This window comes from Pongo abelii, chromosome 20 (genome assembly GCF_028885655.2).
Source record: "Pongo abelii isolate AG06213 chromosome 20, NHGRI_mPonAbe1-v2.0_pri, whole genome shotgun sequence".
NCBI lineage: Eukaryota > Metazoa > Chordata > Mammalia > Primates > Hominidae > Pongo > Pongo abelii.
This window is the reverse complement of record NC_072005.2, coordinates 57,553,219-57,574,595: the sequence shown is the minus strand read 5'-3', so window position 1 is coordinate 57,574,595 and position 21,377 is coordinate 57,553,219. Positions and strand designations below refer to the sequence as shown.

Sequence of the window (21,377 nt, the reverse complement as noted above, 5' to 3'; positions counted from 1 at the left end):
GGAAGTGTTTATAGGACCGGGAGGATCTATAAACTCCGGGCGCGCTTGCCTTCCGTGCACGACCTTTCCCCTAGTTCTCTGCCCTGCCCTCTCCGCCAGGCCTTTCCTTCCCTCTCCGGGTCCCGCTGGCTCCCCGAGATCCGCTTCCCATTGGTTTGCGTTGCTTGCCACACCTCCCTTCCCTCCGGCCTCTCGATTGGTCCTCTGTCGGGGAGGCGGGCTCTGCAGCGGTTGACTGGCTGACCGTGCTGCGCGCAGGCGCAGAGAGGGGCGCGGGGGGCGGGGGTGGTGGGGCGTCTGGACAGAGCGGCTGAGGGTGCGGGCTGACCCTGTAGGTGGCTGAGGCGGAAAGATGGCGGAGCTGCGCGCGCTCGTAGCTGTCAAGAGGGTCATCGACTACGCCGTGAAGGTGACCGGGCCCCCCTCTCCCACATCCCTGAGTCCCGCAGCCGTGTGCTTCCGGGGCCGCGAGCGCACACTGGGTGGGGGTCTTCTCGTAACCCCCGACCTCTGCCGCTTTAACCCCCAAACGTCAGAGTCACCTGAGGGCAGAAATCCAAGAGTGAAGTTCTAACATCCGATCCCTCCGGGGTCACGGCCATGTTCTCTTTTCCCTCGTTCTGGATTCACTCTCTTGATAACTGTTCAGAGTGAGTTGCTTTCTCCATTTCTTACCCACTGGAAGAAGTCATGGTCCCTGTTTAACGCACGGAGAAACTGAGGCACAGAGAGGTCACCCAGCTAGAGAAGGGCAGAGCCGAGAGTTCTATCCAGGTTCCTCCGACTGCTTTCACCCACTAGGCTGCATTACTTACCATTGTACTCTTATGTTACCTGAAATGTGCTATAGAGGGAGTCAGACAGGGTCCTGTGGGGCCCCAGAAGCTGCTTTCCACCCTCCATAGCCACAGGGTGAGCCAGGAGGCTCTAGCTAGGGAGAGAGAAGTGTGTTTGCTAGAGATGAAAGTTCAAGGAGCCAACCTGACAGCTGGGGGTAGCTCAGGTGGGGGAGGGTGCTCTCTGAGCGCCTGGCTTCTTGTCCCCAGAGGGAAGCTGGTGTGGACAGAGGTGAATCAGACACGGTCTCTCAGGCCCATTTCTCTCAATGCTTGGCCTGAACTGGACTGAAGATGGTGACTGTCTCTCTATGTCTGCCCTTCCCATCAGCCTGGGGACTTACCTCCGTGTCCCCAGCATTACCTAGCGAGGGGCCTGGCACCCTGGAGGCTTCAGGGTGGGCAAAACCAGGGTCACAAAGTTGACACTGATACTGCCCCTGCCTGCTTAGGGAGTGGGCTGGGGAAGAGGGTACAGGAGCCAGACTTGAGCATGAAAGTGTCAGTGATGATAGCAGCCAGCATTTAGCGGGTACTTACGTGCCAGGCATCGTTCCAAGTCCTTTGCAGAGATTAATCCATTCAGTCCTTTCAGTACCCTTTGTATTATTTATTATTTATTTTTATTTTTTGAGACGGAGTTTTGCTCTTTTTGCCCAGGCTGGAGTGCAATGGCGCAATCTTGGCTCACTGCAACCTCTGCCTCCTGAGTTCAAGCAATTCTCCTACCTTAGCCTCCCAGGTAGCTGGGATTACAGGCATGAGCCACCGTGCCTGGCCAACCCTTTGTATTATTAATTCCATTGGATAGTTGAGGAAACTGAGGCCTGTCAGATCTCCCAGCCACCACGCCTGGCTAATTTTTTGTATTTTTAGTAGAGATGGGGTTTCACCATCTTGATCAGGCTGGTCTCAAACTCCAGACCTCAGGTGATCCACCCGCCTGCCTCGGCCTCCCAAAGTGCTGGGATTACAGGCATGAGCCACCGTGCCTGGCCAACCCTTTGTATTATTAATTCCATTGGATAGTTGAGGAAACTGAGGCCTGTCAGATCTCCCAGCCACCACGCCTGGCTAATTTTTTGTATTTTTAGTAGAGATGGGGTTTCACCATCTTGATCAGGCTGGTCTCAAACTCCAGACCTCAGGTGATCCACCCGCCTGCCTCGGCCTCCCAAAGTGCTGGGATTACAGGCGTGAGCCACCGTGCCTGGCCAACCCTTTGTATTATTAATTCCATTGGATAGTTGAGGAAACTGAGGCCTGTCAGATCTCCCAGCCAGTAAGTGGCAGAGTTACAATCAAAACCCCGGGCAAGTCTGGCTCTAGACTCTGCTCTCCCATCTCCCTCAATGCCCCCTGTCCTAATGATGCCTCTGGCAGCACATGACAGGGATGTCACCTCCAGCCCTTTTGAGACACATTCCTCTTGGGGTTCTGGGACCCAACACTTGGTTTCCTCCCAGCTCTGACTGTTTGTTACTCTCACGTCTTTGGACTCCTACAGGTCCCTGGGCCTCCTCTCTCCATCCCAGCCCTGGCCTTCCCCGCCTGGCGTGTGTGGGATTGGATCCGTCTCCCCCATGGTGCAGGCCCACGTTTGACTCAGCTCTGGTCCCAGCATCACTCAGCACAGAGCCTGGCACATGGATGTCTCTGGTGTGCTCAGGGAGAGAACAGAGGGGAAGCGTGAAGGCCACGTTGAATCAGCTACTGTCCTTTCCAGAGGGTGCTGCCTTCCCCTCCCACAGTGCCTCAGGGCTCCCCACATTACATCCTGTCTCACTGGATGTGTCTGTTGATGTCCTTTTCAGAACAAATAAATGATTCAGACCCTGCCAGCTTCCTAAACACCAGATTAGACCTGGGTACTGTCCCACCCCCTTTCCCTTCTCCCAAAGCTGTCAGTTCTCCACCCGCCGCCCTTCTTGCCCTATTGTCTCTTGGTGTCATTGTCTCACCTGGACCCTCACCCTGGTCCTCCCTCACTCCCAGTCTCTCCCTCTCAGCCCACCCCTACCCAGCCTTAGGGGCCTTTCTGCACCAGAGCTGACCCTGCTCTCCCCTGCTCCCAGCCCGCCTGTGGCTCCCCAGCACCCTCAGGACAGAGTCACAGCCCCTCTGCCTGGCATTTGGGATGCTTTGTGGTCCACCCTCCTCTTCATGGTCTGCTTCAGCCGTCCACTTCCCTCCTTGGACCCTCCCTTAGCCTTTGTGCTTCTGCCACTGTGACGTGCTCCTTCTGTCCTGACAGACCAGGCCACGGCTCGCCCGTTCCATGCCTTCTTCCAGCACCACCCTCCTACCTCTGCTTTCTGTCCTTTGTCCTGCCCAACTCCAACTCATGGATTATATCAAAATCTAGTGATTCTTGGCCAGGCGCAGTGGTGGCTCACACCTCTAATCCCTGCACTTTGCGAGGCCGAGGCGAGTGGATCAGTTGAGGTCAGGAGTTTGAGACCAGCCAGGTCAACATGGTGAAACCCCATCTCTACTAAAAATAAAAAAATTAGCCAGGCATGGTGGCACGTATCTGTAGTCCCAGCTACTCGGGAGGCTGAGGCAGGAGAATCGCTTGAAACTGGGAGGCAGAGGTTGCAGTGAGCCGGGATTGTGTCCCTGTACTCCAGCCTGGGTGACAGAGCTAGACTCAGTCTCAAAAAAAAAGATAATAATAATAATTCAGTGATTCTCTCTGGCATCGCCTCCTCCAGGAAGCCCCTGACCCTACACCCTCAGGTTGCCTTGGTATATCCCTGGGGGCTTCTGCAGTCCCTAGATTTGCTTCCATCAGCCCTCGCCAGACTGGATTGGGATCCTCTGTTTACCCCATGTTCCCCACTGCCCTACTCCGTCATCCCCAGGCTGGTAGCTCCCTGCAGAGAGGGGCCATGTCTGATCCACCTCTGTTCCCAGAATCATGTGCTCACTCCCTGACCTCTTTCACCTCCTTGCTGAAACATCACCTTCTCTGGGAGGACTTCCCTGTTTGCCTCCTTAAAATCACAGGCCCCAGAGTCCCTGTGTTCTGCTGTGTTTTCCCCTATACTTTGCAACTAGGAAGGGAGAGGAAAGTGTGTTTGCTAGAGATGAAAGTTCAAGGAGCCAACCTAACTGAGTGGAGGGAGTGGCTCACATTCTCCATGAAAGAGGTGGGAGCAGGGGCACCCTCTGAGAGCCCAGCTTGTCCCCAGAGGGAAGTTGGTGTGGACACTTTGTAATCCACAGTGTCGTTTACTTATTGATTGCTCTGGTGTCTGTCACCCCTTCTGAAATTTGAGCTCCAGGTGTGGGGAAGACAGTTTGATGTGGTCACTGCTTCCTGAGACAGTGGGTGCACTACTAGAATAGTGCAGACCTCAGACTCCGAGCCCAGCGCCTACGTCCACTTCCTGCTGTGTGACCTTGAGGAAATTGCTTCACCACTCTGAGCCTCATTTTTCTCCTCTGTATAATGGGGATAATGGTACTATCTACTTTATTGAGTTGTAATGAAAATTAAGCCCTTGGAACAGTGCCTGGCACACAGTGGTTTGTTTTGTTTTATTTTTTTGAGACGGAGTCTATCTTGCCCAGGCTGGAGTGCAGTGGCACGATCTCAGCTCACTGGAACCTCCACCTCCCAGGTTCAAGCAATTCTGCCTCAGCCTCCTGAGTAGCTGGGATTACATGTGTGAGCCACCACACCCGGCTAATTTTTGTATTTTTAGTAGAAACGAGGTTTTGCTATGCTGGCCAGGCTGGTCTAGACCTCCTGACCTCTGGTAATCCGCCCGCCTCAGCCTCCCAAAGTGCTGGGATTACAGGTGTGAGCCACTGTGACCAGCTGCAATAAGTGTTTTTATTGGGAGTGGTAGTAATGGACGTTTAGTTAGTCATTTATTCAAAACATAACAAATGCTGTGCTCAGAGTGTATTCGTGTGTGTGTGTGTGTGTGTGTGTGTGAGTGTGTATGTGTGTCCGGCTGTGTGCATGTTTCCAGGTATGTGCGTGTATCTAGCATTTTAATAGGTATTTGGCAACTCAGTAACACCCTGTCCTGTCCAGGGGCACATTTTCCAGGAAGCTGATGAAGCTTAACCTTCAGGGCCTCTTTCAAGACCCCAGGAGAAGGGCTGGGCCTGGTGGCTCACGCCCGTAAATGCACACTTTGGAAGGCTGAGGCGGGCGGATCATGAGGTCAGGAGTTTAAGACCATCCTGGCCAACATAGTGAAACCCTGTCTCTACTAAAAATACAAAAATTAGCTGGGCGTGGCGGCGCGTGCCTGTAGTCCCAGCTACTTGGGAGGCTGAGGCAGAAGAATCGCTTGAACCAGGGAGGCGGAGATTGCAGTGAGCCGAGATTGTGCCACTGCACTCCAGCCTGGGTGACAGAGGGAGACTCCATCTCAAAAAAAATAAATAAATAAAGCCAGGAGAGGCTGGGCAATTTTGTATTCATTATCTGGGATTCATTTTCTTAGAGACGACCCCACAGGATAGAAACTTCAGGCCCAGAAAACGTGTTTCCATCTCAGGGCCCAACCCCGACCAGCCACACCCTCTCGTCTGGGAGCACCTGGTGTTTCTTCAGGTTTTCCTCTTTGGGCTACACACACTTGCCCCTCCTGTTCTCAGCAAGGCCACCTTGTCTGACAGGGCACACGTGGGGCTCACATGTCACCTCAGGGACGAGTTCTCTGTCTGCCCCCCGCCGAATTAGTGATCTGTCACTGGGTTGGCTCCCTGGCCTTGGCTGTCCTGCTTGCTAAGTGCCCTAGGGCGTGCCCAGGGACTGGCTTGACAGAAAAGCCTAGAGGACAGAACCACACAAGTCCTTGAGCTGTGTCAGGGGTTCAGGAAAAGCTGTTGAAAATCACTTTATAAAATCCCTCTTGGGCCGGGCGTGGTGGCTCACGCCTGTAATTCCAGCATTTTGGGAGGCCGAGGTGGACGGATCACCTGAGGTCAGGAGTTTGAGACCAGCCTGGCCAACATGACAAAACCCCATCTCTAACAAAAATAAAAAAATTAGCCGGGCGTGGGCCGGGCATGGTGGCTCACACGTGTAATCTCAGCACTTTGGGAGGCTGAGGCGGGTGGATCACAAGGTTAGCAGATTGAGACCATCCTGGCTAACACGGTGAGACCCTGTCTCTACTAAAAATACAAAAAATTAGCCAGGCGTAGTGGCAGGCGCCTGTAGTCCCAGCTACTGGGGAGGCTGAGGCAGGAGATTCGCTTGAACCCAGAAGGTGGAGTTTGCAGTGAGCCAAGATCATACTACTGCACCCCAGCCTGGGCAACAGAACAAGACTCTGTATCAAAAAGAAAGAGAGAGAGAGAGAGAGAGAGAGAAAAGAGAAGAGAAGAGAAGAGAAGAGAAGAAAATCCCTCTTGCCTGCAGTGGACAACAAATAGGAAGACTGGCTCTCTAATGCTGTGGGCACACATAGCCTCTTTCAGAGTCTCACAATTCCCAAGACAGATTTGGGGTTAGACCCCTGGTCCTGCCACTTCCGTGCTGTGTGACCCTGGCCAAGGCACTTGGCCTGTCTCTGCCTCAGTTGCCTCATCCGTAAAATGAGACTGGTAATGGCAGTAACCAACCTCACAGGCTATTAGGATGGTCAAACGAGTTAATGCATATAAAACCCTTGACTCGTCTGCATGGGTCGGGGCTGCTTTTTAAAATTTTTTTCTTTTTTTTTCTTTTTTTTTTTTTTTTTTTGAGACGGAATCTGGTCTGTCACCCAGGCTGGAGTGCACTGGTGTGATCCCTGCTCACTGCAACCTCCACCTCCCGGGTTCAAGCGATTCTCCTGCCTAAGCCTCCCAAGTAGCTGGAATTACAGGCACGTGCTACCATGCTCGACGAATTTTTGTATTTTTAGTAGAGACGTGGTTTCACCGTGTTGGCCAGGCTGGTCTCGAACTCCTGACCACAAGTGATCCACGCACCTCAGCCCCCCAAAGTGCTGGGATTACAGGTGTGAGCCACCACGCCCAGCTTTGAGGCTGTTTTTGATATTGGTGGATATGTCGTCTCTTTAAGAGAAAGCCAGCACTTAATGCTGAATGATTTACCTCAATTATAAAACTTTTTTTTTTTTTTTTGAGACAAGGTCTAGCTCTGTCACCCAGGCTGGAGTGGCGCAGTCACAGCTCGCTGCAGCCTCGACCCTCCTGGGTTCAAGCCATCCTCCCACCTCAGCCTCCTCAGTAGCTGGGACTACAGGTGCACGCCACCATGACCTGCTAATAGTTTGTTTTTTGGTAGAGATGGAGTCTCTCTGTGTTGCCCAGGCTGGTCTTGAAATCCTGGGCTCCAGTGATCCTCCTTCCTCAGTCTCCTAAGGTGCTGGGATTACACGCATGAGCCATCATTATTTAAAAAACAAACAAGCTATCATTTTTCAGCTCTACCATTGTTTCCCGACTTATGTAATTTAACTAAACTGTTTTTCAAGCTTGAAGTCAACTCAAGCTTAATTGAGAAGATGAGCTAGTTTGTTTCCTTGGGTGTGTGTGTGTGCATGTGTGTGTGTGTCTGGAAAGTTCTTACCCTTTCTCCTCAGGAGTCAGGAGCCTGGGAATCAGGAGCTTAGGGCTGGGAGTTCTGCCAGAGCAAGAGCAAGATGTGGCTTGAGGCCCTTCTGAAGCCTCCCCGACTCACAGCAAGAAGCTTGGGGCCTCTTACTGATGGGTAGATGAGGTTTTTTTCTGTCTTAAAGGGGCAACTCCTATGTTGTGTGTGTTTTTTTTTTTTTTTTTTTTTTTTTTAAGAAAAAAGGCCAGGCACTGCGGCTCACACCTGTAATCCCATCACTTTGGTAGGCCGAAGCAGGCGGATCACTTTAGGCCAGGAGTTCCAGACCAGCCTGGGAAACATGGGGAAATCCTTTCTCTACAAAAAGTAAAAAAAAAAATTAGCCTGGCATGGTGGTGCCCACCTGTGGTCCCAGCTACTGGGGAGGCTGAAGTGGGAGGATCACCTGAGCCCTGGAGGTGGAGGTTGCAGTAAGGCAAGGTGGCACCTCTGCACTCCAGCCTGGGCAACGAGAGAGATGAAAATAACAGTTCTTTCTCTTTCCTTTCCTCTTCCAGCTCCTCTTCCTCTTTCTCCTTTTTCTTTTTCTTTTTCTTTTTCTTTTCTTTTTTTTTTTTTTTTGAGATGAGATCTTGCTCTGTCACCCAGGTTACATGTAGTGGCATGATCACAGCTCACTGCACCCTTGACCTCCTGGGCTCAGGTGATCCTCCCACCTCAGCCTCCTGAGTAGCTGGGACTACAGGTGTGTGCCACCACACCCAGCTGTTTTTTGTTGTTGTTGTTGTTGTTTGTTTGTTTGTTTTGAGGTGGAGTCTTGCTCTATCGCCCAGGCTGGAGTGCCGTGGCGCAATCTTGGCTCATTACAACCTTCACCTCCTGGGTTCAAGCAATTCTCCCTGCCCCAGCCTCTGAGTAGCTGCAATTACAGGTGTGCACTACCATGCCCAGCTAATTTTTTATTTTATTTTTATTTTTAGTAGAGACGGAGTTTCACCATGTTGGCCAGGCTGGTCTCGAACTCCTGACCTCAGGTGATCTGCCCACCTTGGCCTCCCAAAGTGCTGGGATTACAGGTGTGAGCCACCATGCCCAGCTGTTTTTGTTTTTGTTGTTGTTGTTTGTAGAACCTGTTGCCCAGGCTAGTATCCAACTCCTGGGCACAAGCGATCCTCCCACCTTGGCCTCCCAAAGTTCTGGGATTACAGATATGAGCCACTGCGCCCGGTCTCCGTCCTCCATCTTTTAACGTTACCCTCTCCATGAGGCACAGCCAGAGTGGGAAGCCCCTTATGGGTCCCACCTTCTCATCTTGGATTCTGTCCTGCCTGTGGGAGGAACAGTTACACCCACAGCCCCAGAGAAAAAGGGGCAGGGAAATAGCAAGGGCATCCCAGTGTCCTCACCAGGCACAGCTGCCACCCGAAATCTGCTCTGGCCAAGCCCTGGGTGGCGGCCACATGGGAGAAGAGAAATAGGGCGGGCTCCAGGCCAAATGGGGCAGCTCCCTAGCAAGGCTTCTCTGGATGTCCCTGGAGGCTTTTTAAAAATTTGTGCCCCAAACCAAACTCGCCGTCTTCCCGGCTCAGGCTGATGTACTGACTGGAGGCCCCTTTTTGGTGTTATCTTCCCATCGCGCACCATGGCCTGTCAGTTGCACCTCCAGAAACCTCTTGCATCTGTCTCTGCTGTCACAGCTGTCTGAGCCACTGTCACCTCTCATTTTGGTGACAAAGAGCCACCCAACTGTCTCCCCACTTCCTCTCATCCTTTTCCAATTTTCTCCACCAAGAATCCAGAATGACCATATAAAAACTCAGGTTGGGCCGGGAGCGGTGGCTCACGCCTGTAATCCCCCTGCCTTTGGGAGGCCGAGGTGGGTGGATCACTGGAGATCGGGAGTTCGAGACCAGCCTGGCCAACATAATGAAACCCTGTCTCTATTAAAAATACAAAAAATTAGCTGGGCGTGGTGGTGGGCGCCTCTAATCCCAGCTACTCGGGAGGCTGAGGCAGGAGAATCGCTTGAACTGAGGAGGCAGAGGTTGCTGTGAGCCGAGATCATGCCACTGCTCTCCAACCTGGACAACAGAGCAAGACTCCATCTCAAAAAAAAAAAAAAAAAAAAAAGAAAGAAAAAAAGAGGATTGTGGTGGGCCAAGAAATAGCCCTCCAAAACAGCCAGGTTTCAATCCCTGGCACCTGAGAAGGGGAAATCACTTAGAAACAGGGTCTTTGCAGGCTGGCCATGGTGGCTCACGCCTGTAATCCCAGCACTTTGGGAGGCCGAGGAGGGCAGATCACCTGAGGTCAGGAGTTCAAGACCAGCCTGGCCAACATGGTGAAACCCTGTCTGTACTAAAAATACAAAAATTAGCCAGGCGTGGTGACGCATGCCTGTAATCCCAGCTACTTGGGAGGCTGAGGTAGGCAAATTGCTTGAACCCGGGAGGCAGAGGGTGCAGTGAGCCGAGATTTCACCACTGTTCTCCAGCCTGGGTGACAGAGCGAGAGCCCATCTGAAAAAAAAAAAAAAATTAGAAACAGGGTCTTTGCAGATGTGATTAAATTAAGCATCTTGAGATGGGGGCATTATCCTGGATTATTTAGGTGGGCCCTGAATGCCATCTCAAGAGTCCTTATAAGAGAGAGACAGAGGGAGACTAGACACACAGAGAGAGGAGAAGGCCACGTGAAGACAGAGCTGAGGATGCTGGCATTGAAGATAAAGTGATGCAGCCACAAGCCAGGGAGTGTCAGCAGAAGCTGGAGGAGGCAAGAAACGTGTTCCCCCCGGGGCCTGCAGACCCCTTGGTCTCACCCTGGTGACACTGACTTTGGACTTGTGGCCTCCAGAGCTGTAAGATTCTAAGCCACCAAGTATGTGGTGATTTGTTATGGCAGCCGAGAGAAACTAATAGGAGGGTGGTTAGTGGTTCACGCTACACCCTGGTCTACACCGGAAGCCTCTCTCCCTGGCACACGATGGTGTCCCCAGGATCCAGCTCAGAGCCAGGCACACAGTGGGGCCCAGGAGAGACAAAAATGATGTGCAGAAGCAAATGGGTGGGGTTTGCCACTCACCTTCCTTACCTCCCCTGTCTGTTTAGCAGAGGTCTTTGGTGCTGGTGTTTTCCAAATGAGGTTGTGACCATGTGTGATCATGACATCCAGGCAGAGGGCTGGCGTTTTTCTGAAAAAGGGTAGAAAATGTCAGGGTATGGTGTGTGTGTAGCCAGGGTAAGTATTGGTCACTGACCCTTACACTGCAGTGGCATTTGTGAAACAGGTCAGGGTCACTGGTCACGTTGTCTAAGGTGTTATCCGAGCTCGTTTCACAACCAAGAGAATTAAAGAGCATAGACCACCCAAAGGGTGAGGTTGGAGCGAAAGTTTAATAAGCAAAAGAAGAAAGCTCTCCGCAGAGGAGAGGGAAGCCCAAGCCGGTTGCCATTTTTACAGTTGATTCCAAAAGCTTTTTTTTTTTTTAATTTTTTATTTATTTATTTTTTTAATTATTATTATACTTTAAGTTTTAGGATACATGTGTACAACGTGCCGGTTTGTTACATATGTATACATGTGCCATGTTGGTGTGCTGCACCCATTAACTTGTCCTTTAACATTAGGTATCTCTCCTAATGCTATCCCTCCCCTCTCCCCCCACCCCACAACAGTCCCCGGTGTGTGATGTTCCCCTTCCTGTGTCCATGTGTTCTCATTGTTCAATTCCCACCTATGAGTGAGAACATGCGGTGTTTGTTTTTTTGTCCTTGCAATAGTTTGCTGAGAATGATGGTTTCCAGCTTCATCCATGTCCCTCCAAAGGACATGAACTCATCATTTTTTATGGCTGCATAGTATTCCATGGTGTATATGTGCCACATTTTCTTAATCCAGTCTATCATTCTTGGACATTTGGGTTGGTTCCAAGTCTTTGCTATTGTGAATAGTGCCGCAATAAACATACGTGTGCATGTGTCTTTATAGCAGCATGATTTATAATCCTTTGGGTATATACCCAGTAATGGGATGGCTGGGTCAAATGGTATTTCTAGTTCTAGATCCCTGAGGAATTGCCACACCAACTTCTACAATGGTTGAACTAGTTTACAGTCCCACCAACAGTGTAAAAGTGTTCCTATTTCTCCACATCCTCTCCAGCACCTGTTGTTTCCTGACTTTTTAATGATTGCCATTCTAACTGGTGTGAGATGGTATCTCATTGTGGTTTTGATTTGCATTTCTCTGATGGCCAGTGATGATGAGCATTTTTTCATGTTTTTTTTGGCTGCATAAATGTCTTCTTTTGAGAAGTGTCTATTCATATCCTTCGCCCACTTTTTGATGGGGTTGTTTGTTTTTTTCTTGTAAATTTGTTGGAGTTCATTGTAGATTCTGGATATTAGCCCTTTGTCAGATGAGTAGGTTGCAAAAATTTTCTCCCATTCTGTAGGTTGCCTGTTCACTCTGATGGTTAAACTAAAGAGCTTCTGCACAGCAAAAGAAACCAAAAGCTTTTATAAGAAACTCCTTTCATCTTTGTAGCTGTTTGAGTATCTTATCTGTAAAGCTATCTGCATAACTCTCCGTTATCTACGTAGTTGTGGGTACATCTTTAGGCAAGCACAAAGCTCCGCTTCTCTTGTTTGTGTAACCGTGGGTTTGTTTTAGGTAAGCTCCGCCCTTCCCTGTACAAGTTCCCACAGAGACCACCATGTACATGCCTGAAAAGGGGAGGGAACTTTTCCTGGGAGCCTGTCAATCACACAAAGAACAAAGGGCTTCTGTGGGACCTGCCTGCTTGTCTGTGCAGGAGCAGCCTGAGTTTTCCCCAGGCTGCTCTATTGTTGCCTGTAGCTGTGATTTTTCAGGCAGGCTGCTTCTCTGAGAACCACCCTTAACTGTCTACCTAACTGGTTTTTCCTTTTCTTCTCCTCATTTTTATTTATGTATCAGTGTGTTATGTATTTATATACACTTGGAGATATGGTAAAATGTACCTCTCACTGTGGGTTACCATAAATACTGTAAATTTGAGAAACACTCTTTCAGGCCTGAGAGGAGCAGTGACAACAGTAGGGATGATCAAGTCAGATGTCCCTGGTACCCAGGAATGGCTGGATGAGAGAAGGAGACAGGGTGACCTGCCCCTGCCTACAAACTCTAACCCAGTTCTGTCCCTGGAGCTGTGTGACCCTGGACAAGGCCCTGCCCCTTTCTAGGCTGTTGTTGTCCTCATCCAGCCTGAGAGAGGGTTGGTGCTGAGGCCCCCACCTTCTTGCCTGTTTCCTCCTGACCCCGCCCCCTCCCCTCCTGCTGAGCAGATCCGAGTGAAGCCTGACAGGACCGGTGTGGTCACGGATGGCGTGAAGCACTCCATGAACCCCTTCTGTGAGATCGCAGTGGAGGAGGCTGTGCGGCTCAAGGAGAAGAAGCTGGTGAAGGAGGTCATCGCCGTCAGCTGTGGGCCTGCACAGTGCCAGGTGCTCAAGGTCTTGGGGAGGGGGCTGGACTCCTGGGTCTGAGGGAGGAGGGGCTGGGACCTGGACTCCTGGGTCTGAGGGAGGAGGAGGCTGGAAGTCTGGATCCCTGGGTCGGAGGGAGGATGGGCTGATAACCTGGATTCCTGGGTCTGAGGAAGGAGGGGGTGGGGGCCTGGACTCCTGGGTCTGAGGAAGGAGGGGATGGGGGCCTGGACTCCTGGGTCTGAAGGAGGAGGGGCTGGGAGCCAGACTCCTAGGTCCCCCTGAGGATAGCAGCCAAGTCAAGCCCCTCTGTCCTTGGCAGGAGACCATTCGTACCGCCTTGGCCATGGGTGCAGACCGAGGTATCCACGTGGAGGTGCCCCCAGCAGAAGCAGAACACTTGGGTCCCCTGCAGGTGGCTCGGGTCCTGGCCAAGCTGGCAGAGAAGGAGAAGGTGGACCTGGTGCTGCTGGGCAAACAGGTAGCTGTGGTCAGCCCTCCCTGTGCCCCCTTGCTCATCCCTGCTCGGGAGAAAGGTGGTGGAGATACAGGGTGAGACAGCAGGTGGCCAGGCCCAGGGCATTCACCACTCCAGGCTGAGCAGCTTGGGACTTTGCTGACCCTCCTGACAGAGAGTTTGAGCAGGGAGGACAGAGTCCCTCTGGGTGTTAGAAAGATCCTCTTGGGCCAGGCACAGTGGCTTACACCTGTAATCTCAGCACTTTGGGAGGCCGAGGTGGGCGGATCACTTGAGGTCGAGAGTTTGAGATTAGCGTGGCCAACATGGTGAAACCCCGTCTCTTCTAAAAATATAAAAATTAGCCGGGTGTGGTGGCACCTGCCTGTAATCCCAGCTACTTGGGAGGCTGAGGCATGAGAATCACTGGAACCTGGGAGGCGGAGGTTGCAGTGATACAAGATTGCACCACTACACTCCTGCCTGGGAGCAGAGCGAGACTCTGTCTCAAAAAAAAAGAAAAAAAAGAAGAAATATCCTTTTGGGTGAGTTTAGAGGCTGGGAGGCTGAGGTGATGGTCACATGGGGAGAATGAGGCCTCGGCCAAAGGTGACAGGACAGAGCAGAGACATAATGTGGCAGGAGAGACTGGGCTTAGCATGGGGAGGGAGGGCAGGGAGGAGGCAAGGACAATGCCTGGGTCTGCCTTGGTAACACAGGTGGGAAACCCAGGAAGAACAGGAGGTTAGAGGAGGATCCCACATGGGGAGTGTGAAGAGCCCAGGAGACATTGATGCAGGTTCAGAAGACAGGCCTGGGCTTGAAATAGAGACTTGAGAATTTTGGAGGGCACTGGGGAGCTACGGGAGGTCTATGAGCAGAAGACGGGCAGGATCAGCACTAGGTACAGAAAGAGTCCCCCTGGGCTTTGAGAATGGACTGGAAGGGGAGATTGGAGGCCAGGAGGTAGGGAAGGAGGTTAGGGCTGGGTGAGGACCCGACCAGAACCTTCCCTGCCACACTGGTGCTCCCCACTGAGACAGAGGTACATGGGGCTCATCTGTTCCCCCAGGAGACCCTGAGGCACCACCTCTCCTCAGGGGTAGCTCATCTCATTTGAGGACAAACCTCATGGCCTCAACCAGGGAACGGGCAGAAGAGGGACGTCAGAAGAGCCACAGGCAGACGGGAGTGAGAAGAGGCAGGGAATTAGGGATGAGGCTGAGAAGGAAGGCCAAAGACTGCAAGGTATGTCAAGCAGAGCATGGAGACAGCAGAGCACAGCAGGCTCAGGTAGAGCTGGGGCCCCCGGAAAGAGATGGGGATCCCAGGGCCAGGTCAGTTCTGGGACAAAGAGGAGGCTGGTGGGTCCAGGTAGGTCACTGGGTGTCCTGCCCAGCCCTGAGAAAGTCAGAAGAAACAGAGAGAGATTACCAACAGCAGGGGCATCAGAGTACAGACAGTCAACTGCGGCCGAAGGGCCTACCTGGAGAACAGGCCAAAAAGGCAGGGCCTGGGTGGGGCTGCAGAGGCCGAGGTGTTGGAAGCATGGCCTTTGCAGCCCCCTGCATTTGCTGGTGGTTCTCAGACTCCGATGTCCTACCTGTCCTGGGCCAGGGACAGTTCCTGGGGCCAGGGCCTCCAGCTGGGGAAATGCCGGATGAACTGGTCAGGATACTGTTTGTTCTAGGAAGCAGATTCACAACTCAAACTGGCTTAAGCCAGAAAGGAATTTATTATCTCACGTAAATCAGGGGCTTCAGGCACAGCTTGATCCAGGGTCACATATGGGCTGTAGGCTCCCCTCTACCTTGGCTTCACTGTCTGCATCTCCAGGCTCAGATCCCACCAGCTCAGTGACCCCAGCAGAAAGAAAGGAGCCTCTTTCCCAAGGGCTCCAGCAAACTCCAGGGCTGACTCTTCTTTGGTGCAGCTTGAGTCATGTGCCCCTCCCTGAACTAATCACTGGGGTTGGGGCTAGAATGTCCTCGCTGGCCCAGATCCTGTTCATGCAGCTGCCCAGGGGCCACATAGGGCGGGACTCCTGAGAGGCTTTATACAGAGGGCAGAGACTTGGCGACAGGGATTCCAGGTGGCCCTACATGTCCCTGGACAAGTGGCTGCTTATCTCTGGGCCCAGGTGAAGGGATCATTCTAGACCAAAAGTCAGCGAACTATGGCCCACAGCAACCTCTGATTTGTAAATAAAGCTTTATTGGAACATCACCACATACATTCATTTACATATTATTTATGGCTGCCTGTGCACTACAACAGCAGAGCTGAGTCACTGTGACAGAGACCGTATGATCTGCAAAGCCTAAAATATTTACTACATCTGTTCCACTATAGAAAAGGTTTGCCAACCCGACTGGGTGCGGTGACTGATGCCTGTAATCCCAGAGCTTTGGGGGATCATCTGAGGTCAGGAGTTCAAGACCAGCCTGGCCAACATGTTGAAACCCTGTCTCTACTAAAAATACAAAAATTAGCTGGGCGTGGTGTTGGGTGCCTGTAATCCCAGCTACTCAGGAGGCTGAGGCAGGAGAATTGCTTGAACCCAAGAGGCGGAGGTTGCAGTGAGTCAAGATTGTACCATTGCACTCCAGCCTGGTGACAGAGCAAGACTCCATCTCAAAAAGAAAAAAAAACAAAGAAAAAGTTTGCCAACCCCTGTTCTAGACAGAGGCCCGAATGGTCCATGAGCTCCATTGATTGTCATACAGTCTTCTCTCTCTCCCCATTCAGGCCATCGATGATGACTGTAACCAGACAGGGCAGATGACAGCTGGATTTCTCGACTGGCCACAGGTGAGACTGGAGTGGGGAGCACCTGCTGAGGGCCAGGCCCTCATCCCTCAAACTTCATTTCTGCCTCAAGGCCTTTGCATTTGCTGTTCTCTCCTCCTGGAACACTGTTCCCTCAGATTGCCTCATGGCTTTCTTGTTCCCCTCCTTGAGGTCTCTGCTGAGGTATCACCTCTTCAAAGGGGCCTTTCTTGCCATCCTACATGAAATACTCATGCCCACCCCCTCAACTCCAGGTTCCCCAATCCCCATCTCTGCCAGTCCAATAGAAATGCAGGCTGGGGTCAGGCATGATGACTCATGCTTGTAATCCCAGCAGTTTGGGAGGCCGAGGCAGGCAGATCACTTGAGGTCAGGAGGAGTTTGAGACCAGCCTGGTCAACATGTTGAAACTCCGTCTCTACTAAAAATTTAAAAATTAGCTGGGTGTGGTGGCGTGCACCTGTAGTCTCAGCTACTCGGGGGGCCGAGGGAGGAGAATTGCTTGAACTCGGGAGGCGGAGGTTACAGTGAGGCAAGATCGCACCCCACTGCACTCCAGCCTGGCAACAGAGGGAGGTTCCGTCTCAAAAAGAGAAAAAAGAAATGCAGGCTTGGCACGGTGGCTCACACCTATAGTCCTAGCACTTTGGGAGGCCAAGGTGGGAGGATTACTTGAGCCCAGGAGCTCGCGACCAGCCTTGGCAACATAGTGGGACCCCATCTCTACCAAAAAAGAAAAGTTAGCTGGGTGTGAAGGCACATGCCTGTAGTCCCAGCCTCAGGAGGCTGAGGTGGGAGGATCCCTTGAGCTTAGGAGGTCGAGACTGCAGTGAGTTGTGATCATACCACTGTACTCCAGCCTGGGTGAAAGAGGGAAACCCTGTCTCAAAAAAAAAAAAAAAAAAAAAAAGAAACAAGGCACATAGGCAAATTTAAAATTTTTCACAGCTACATCAAAAAGTAAAAAGAAACAGACAAAATTATATTTTATTTCACCCCATTATATCTAAAATATTATTTTAACTTGTAATCAACATAAAAAATATTAAGATACACATGCTGTACAAGCAATGGGGTTATGTCCTGATAAACCCATCATAAATTGAAAATATTATAACTGAAAGAATGCATTTAATATACTTAATGTACCAAATATCCTAGCTGAGCCCAGCCTACCTTAAACATGTCACAACACTTAACGTTAGCCTACAGTGGGGTAAGATAATCTAACATAAAGCCTATTTTATAATAAAGTGCTAAATATCCCATGTAATTTATCAAATACTGTACTGGAACTAAAAAAACGGAATGGTTATACAGACACTGGCAGTATGGTTTCTACTGAATGTTTACCACTGTCACACCATCGGAAAACTGAAAAATCTTAATTCAAACTGTCATAAGTCAGGGACCATCTGTATTTTATGTTTTTTGGATTTTCTTTGTACTAAATCTTCAAAATTCAGCATGTATTTTATATTTACAGCACATCTCAATTCAGGTGCTAAATTTCTATGAGAAACACGTTCCTAAAGATCACAGTTGAAATAGATTTACACACCTAAATTGTTCAAAACAAACTTAAAAGTTTTCTAGTAACTACATTTGCAGTAACTGCATTGGGTATCTGTGGTTTTTTTTTTTTTAAACAGCTTCGTTGAGTTTTTTACCTACAATAAACTGCACATATCTAAGTTGCACAATTTGTTAAGTTTGCTTTTCTTAAACACTTTTATTTAGATAGAGATGGGGGTCTCACTATGTTGCCCAAGCTGGTCTTTAACTCCTGGGCTCAAGCAATCTGCTCACCTCAGCCCTCCAAAATTTGATAAGTTTTGATATGTGTTACATCCATGAAATCATCACCACAATCATGATAATGTATCTTGAATTCTCCGTATTTATTTATTTTTATTTTTTTGAGGTGGAGTCTTGTTCTGTCCCCAGGCTGGAGTGCAGTGGTGCGATCTTGGCTCACTGCAGCCTCCGCCTCCCGAATTTAAGCTATTCTCCTGCCTCAGCCTCCCAAGTAGATCGGATTACAAGCATGCATCACCATACCTGGATAATTTTTGTATTCTTAGTAGAGACAGGGTTTCGCCATGTTGGCCAGGCTGGTCTTGAACTCCTGACCTCAAGTGATGCACCTGGCCCCTCAAAGTGCTGGGATTACAGGCATGAGCCACTGCGCCTGGCCAAATTATCAGTATTTAAATTTAAATAAAATTTAAAAATTCATTCCTCAGCTGTACTGGCTGGGCAGCCACACGCGGCCAGTGGCTACTGGATGGGACAACACATTCAAAACCATTATCCTGTTTTATCTTCAAAGGATTTACCACTGTCTGACTAGCTTCTCCAACGTTGCGCCCTTCTTGCTCTCATATCATGTCTCTTATTTTCTTCTTATTCCTTCTGATTGGAAATGATCTCATTTGTGTGTGTGTTTTTCGCTGGTGACTGGTTGTCTTCCCTGGCAGAATATGCGCCCACCCAAGCTGGTGCTTCACCGGTCGTGTTGACAGTGTGTCTCCAGGGGCAGGTTCATAAGGGCACTAGTAGGAGGTTGTGAATGAAGGGATGTGATGTTCACACTAAGACCTGAAAGATGTGTCCAGTTAATAAGTGGACAGGGAGAAAGGTTGTTAGACAAAGAGGAGTAGGTGGCATCAGTTACTGGGGAGGAAATGTTGATTCAGGACTGAGAGGCAAAGGGACCTGGCTAGAGGATGGGGTCCCAGAAGTTGGTTTAAGGACTGGTGTGGACACACACAGTTCTGTTGTCTGCCCAGCGGAGGGGCCTCACGGGGGGCTGTTGGGAGCCAGATTGTCAGCTTTTGGATTTACCAGCTGTGGGTGGCAGTAGGCATGTAACTCAGCATCTTGCTGCCTCTGTTTCTCTCATCTGTAAAGTGGGGATAATAACATTTACCTCATAAAGTTCCTGTGAGGATTCGATGATTTGACACATCAGTTGCTTAGCACAGGGCCCAGCACTCAGTACATGTTCACTGTCAGGAAGGCAGGGAGGCCTCACTGGCAGCATCAGGACATAGGACATCAGGACATACACCGTGGCTCTCAGGGAAAGGAAAGAGACCCTCTCCCAGTTGTACAAGGTCGATTCTAAACCTCAGGGGACCCTGCATTGTTCGCTCCCTCATTCATTCACTTGTCCATGCGTGTACTCAGTAGTGGCATAAGCGGACTGCTCAGGTCGGACCTGAATTAGCCTCACCCACTCTCCTCCTACACTGTCCCTCCCCAGGGCACATTTGCCTCCCAGGTGACACTGGAGGGGGACAAGTTGAAAGTGGAGCGGGAGATCGATGGAGGCCTGGAGACCCTGCGCCTGAAGCTGCCAGCTGTGGTGACAGCTGACCTGAGGCTCAACGAGCCCCGCTACGCCACGCTGCCCAACATCATGGTGAGCCCCTGGCCAGTGGGCACTGAGGGCCTGGGGGTGGCAAGCACATTGCCAGCCCAGTGCCCCCCGGTGGTCGCACGTGGGGAGGGAAGGATACAAAGGAGGTCTCATGCACAGGAAGCCGTCACCTGGAGTTTGGCTGATAGAGAGAGTTTGCTGGGTCATCTCTGCCAATACTGAGAGTTCATGGGGGCTGCTTTGACTAGCAGGGAGGGCTTGCTGGTATCTAGGCCAGTAGAAAGGCTTTGCTGGGCAGCAGAAAGTGTTCCCTTTGTCATTCCAGCCAGTGGAACAAGTTCACTGGGTCATCTAGGTTCATTAGGGAAGGTCTCCTTGGTAATTTTTGCCAATGTGAAGTTACCGTGTAGATATCTTAGTTAACTAGGAAGGGTGCATGAGGTCTCTTGGCTAACAGGTAGAGTTCACTAATCATCATGGCCAGTAGGATGGGTTCACTGGGTCATCTTGGCCAATATTAACAGTTTAGTGGGTCATCTCCGCCAATGGAGAATATTCATCTCAGCCAACAGGGAGGGTTCATTGGATCATCTCAACTAATGGGGAGGGTTCAATGAGTCATTTCAGCCATTACAGAGTGTTCACTACATCATCTCAGCCTATAGGGAGAGTTCAGCGCATTATCTCAGCCTATAGGGAGGGTTCAGCGTGTCATCTCAGCCTATAGGGAGGGTTCAGCGTGTCATCTCAGCCTATAGGGAGAGTTCAGCGCGTCATCTCAGCCTATAGGGAGAGTTCAGCGCATCATCTCAGCCTATAGGGAGGGTTCAGCATGTCATCTCAGCCTATAGGGAGGGTTCGGCGCGTCATCTCAGCCTGTAAGGAGGGTTCGGCACATCATCTCAGCCTATAGGGAGGGTTCGGTGCGTCATCTCAGCCTATGGGGAGGGTTCGGTGCATCATCTCAGTCTATAGGGAGGGTTCAGTGCATCATCTCAGCCTACTGGGAGCCTTCAGCATGCCATCTCAACCAAAAGTCCATTACTACCAAAAGGATGGGTTTGCCAGTCTGTTGCAGCCAGTGAAGGGCTTCCTGATTTGGTTACCTAAAAGAGGACTGCTGCAGTAGTTGGGCCTCCCAGGGCTTCCTAGCTAGCAGGAGTTGTCCACACCAGGTATGGCCCTGTGAGAAGTTTCGTGTGTCCTGGCCAGTGGGTGGGTCCAGAGGGTTCAGCCCATGGGACTGGTCTGCAGGCCTGGCATCCATGGGAAGGAGGTGGCAGGAGGGTGGCAGGAGTTCCACAGCCCTGTGAACAATGGCTTCCCATGTGCAGAAAGCCAAGAAGAAGAAGATCGAGGTGATCAAGCCTGGGGACCTGGGTGTAGACCTGACCTCCAAGCTCTCTGTGATCAGTGTGGAGGACCCGCCCCAGCGCACAGCCGGTGTCAAGGTGGAGACCACTGAGGACCTGGTGGCCAAGCTGAAGGAGATCGGGCGGATCTGAGCCCCTCCCAGAGATGGCAATAAAACCGACTCTCAACATCTATCTCTGTTAACTTATTTCCTAGAGACCCATTATTTGGTTCATTCAACATTTACTTGAGTCTTTTGTGTGCCAGGCCCTGTGGATCCAGTCCCTGCCTATGAGGAGCCTCTGTATTGATGCGGGGGACAATGAGGACAAAGGCAGCTGTGATTTGGGGTGAAGTATGCTAGACGTGGAGGCACACTGGGCCCTTGGGAACCCAACTGGGGGACCTGGCCTGGCCCAGCCCTTGGGGTCAGAGATTTCCCAGGGAGATGACTTCCAAGTTGAGTGTTGGAACACAAATATCAGTGAGGTGGGTGAGAAGAAGGGCTTTTATCCACGATGTTTGCAGGACACTCATTCTCTCTTGTGTCCCCAGT

At 50.9% G+C, this 21,377-nt stretch overlaps 1 protein-coding gene and 1 long non-coding RNA gene across 6 annotated transcripts in view; one reads left to right on the top strand and one right to left on the bottom strand.

Moving 5' to 3' along the window:
- Positions 1-247: 247 nt before the first annotated feature.
- Positions 248-21,015, top strand: ETFB (electron transfer flavoprotein beta subunit). Of its 4 annotated transcripts, none has more exons than XM_063719077.1 (6): positions 272-409; positions 12,696-12,854; positions 13,159-13,317; positions 16,042-16,104; positions 19,352-19,510; positions 20,537-20,639. In XM_063719077.1, exons 1-6 carry the CDS (start codon positions 353-355, stop codon positions 20,576-20,578), a joined length of 639 nt encoding a protein of 212 aa, XP_063575147.1. In that variant the 5' UTR covers positions 272-352; the 3' UTR covers positions 20,579-20,639.
- Positions 17,965-21,377, bottom strand: part of LOC134760656 (uncharacterized) — a 9,994-nt gene continuing 6,581 nt past the window's right edge. The window contains exons 8-9 of one of the 2 annotated variants that reach the window (XR_010138514.1): positions 18,931-18,988; positions 17,965-18,684 (exon numbers count right to left, since the gene is read on the bottom strand). This is a non-coding gene — a long non-coding RNA (uncharacterized LOC134760656). Of the gene's footprint in view, positions 18,685-18,930; positions 18,989-20,662; positions 20,789-21,377 lie in introns of those variants that run through there. The other variant, XR_010138513.1, reaches the window with a different exon arrangement.

What these genes read in the sequence shown, in the direction of transcription:
- ETFB (XM_063719076.1), top strand. Translation starts at nt 353, where the DNA reads ATGGCGGAGCTGCGCGCGCTCGTAGCTGTCAAGAGGGTCATCGACTAC. An exon ending in GTGGGCCTGCACAGTGCCAG is followed by an intron (nt 12,855 to 13,158) that starts GTGCTCAAGGTC and finishes TGTCCTTGGCAG; the next exon opens with GAGACCATTCGTACCGCCTT. An exon ending in TGGTGCTGCTGGGCAAACAG is followed by an intron (nt 13,318 to 16,041) that starts GTAGCTGTGGTC and finishes CTCCCCATTCAG; the next exon opens with GCCATCGATGATGACTGTAA.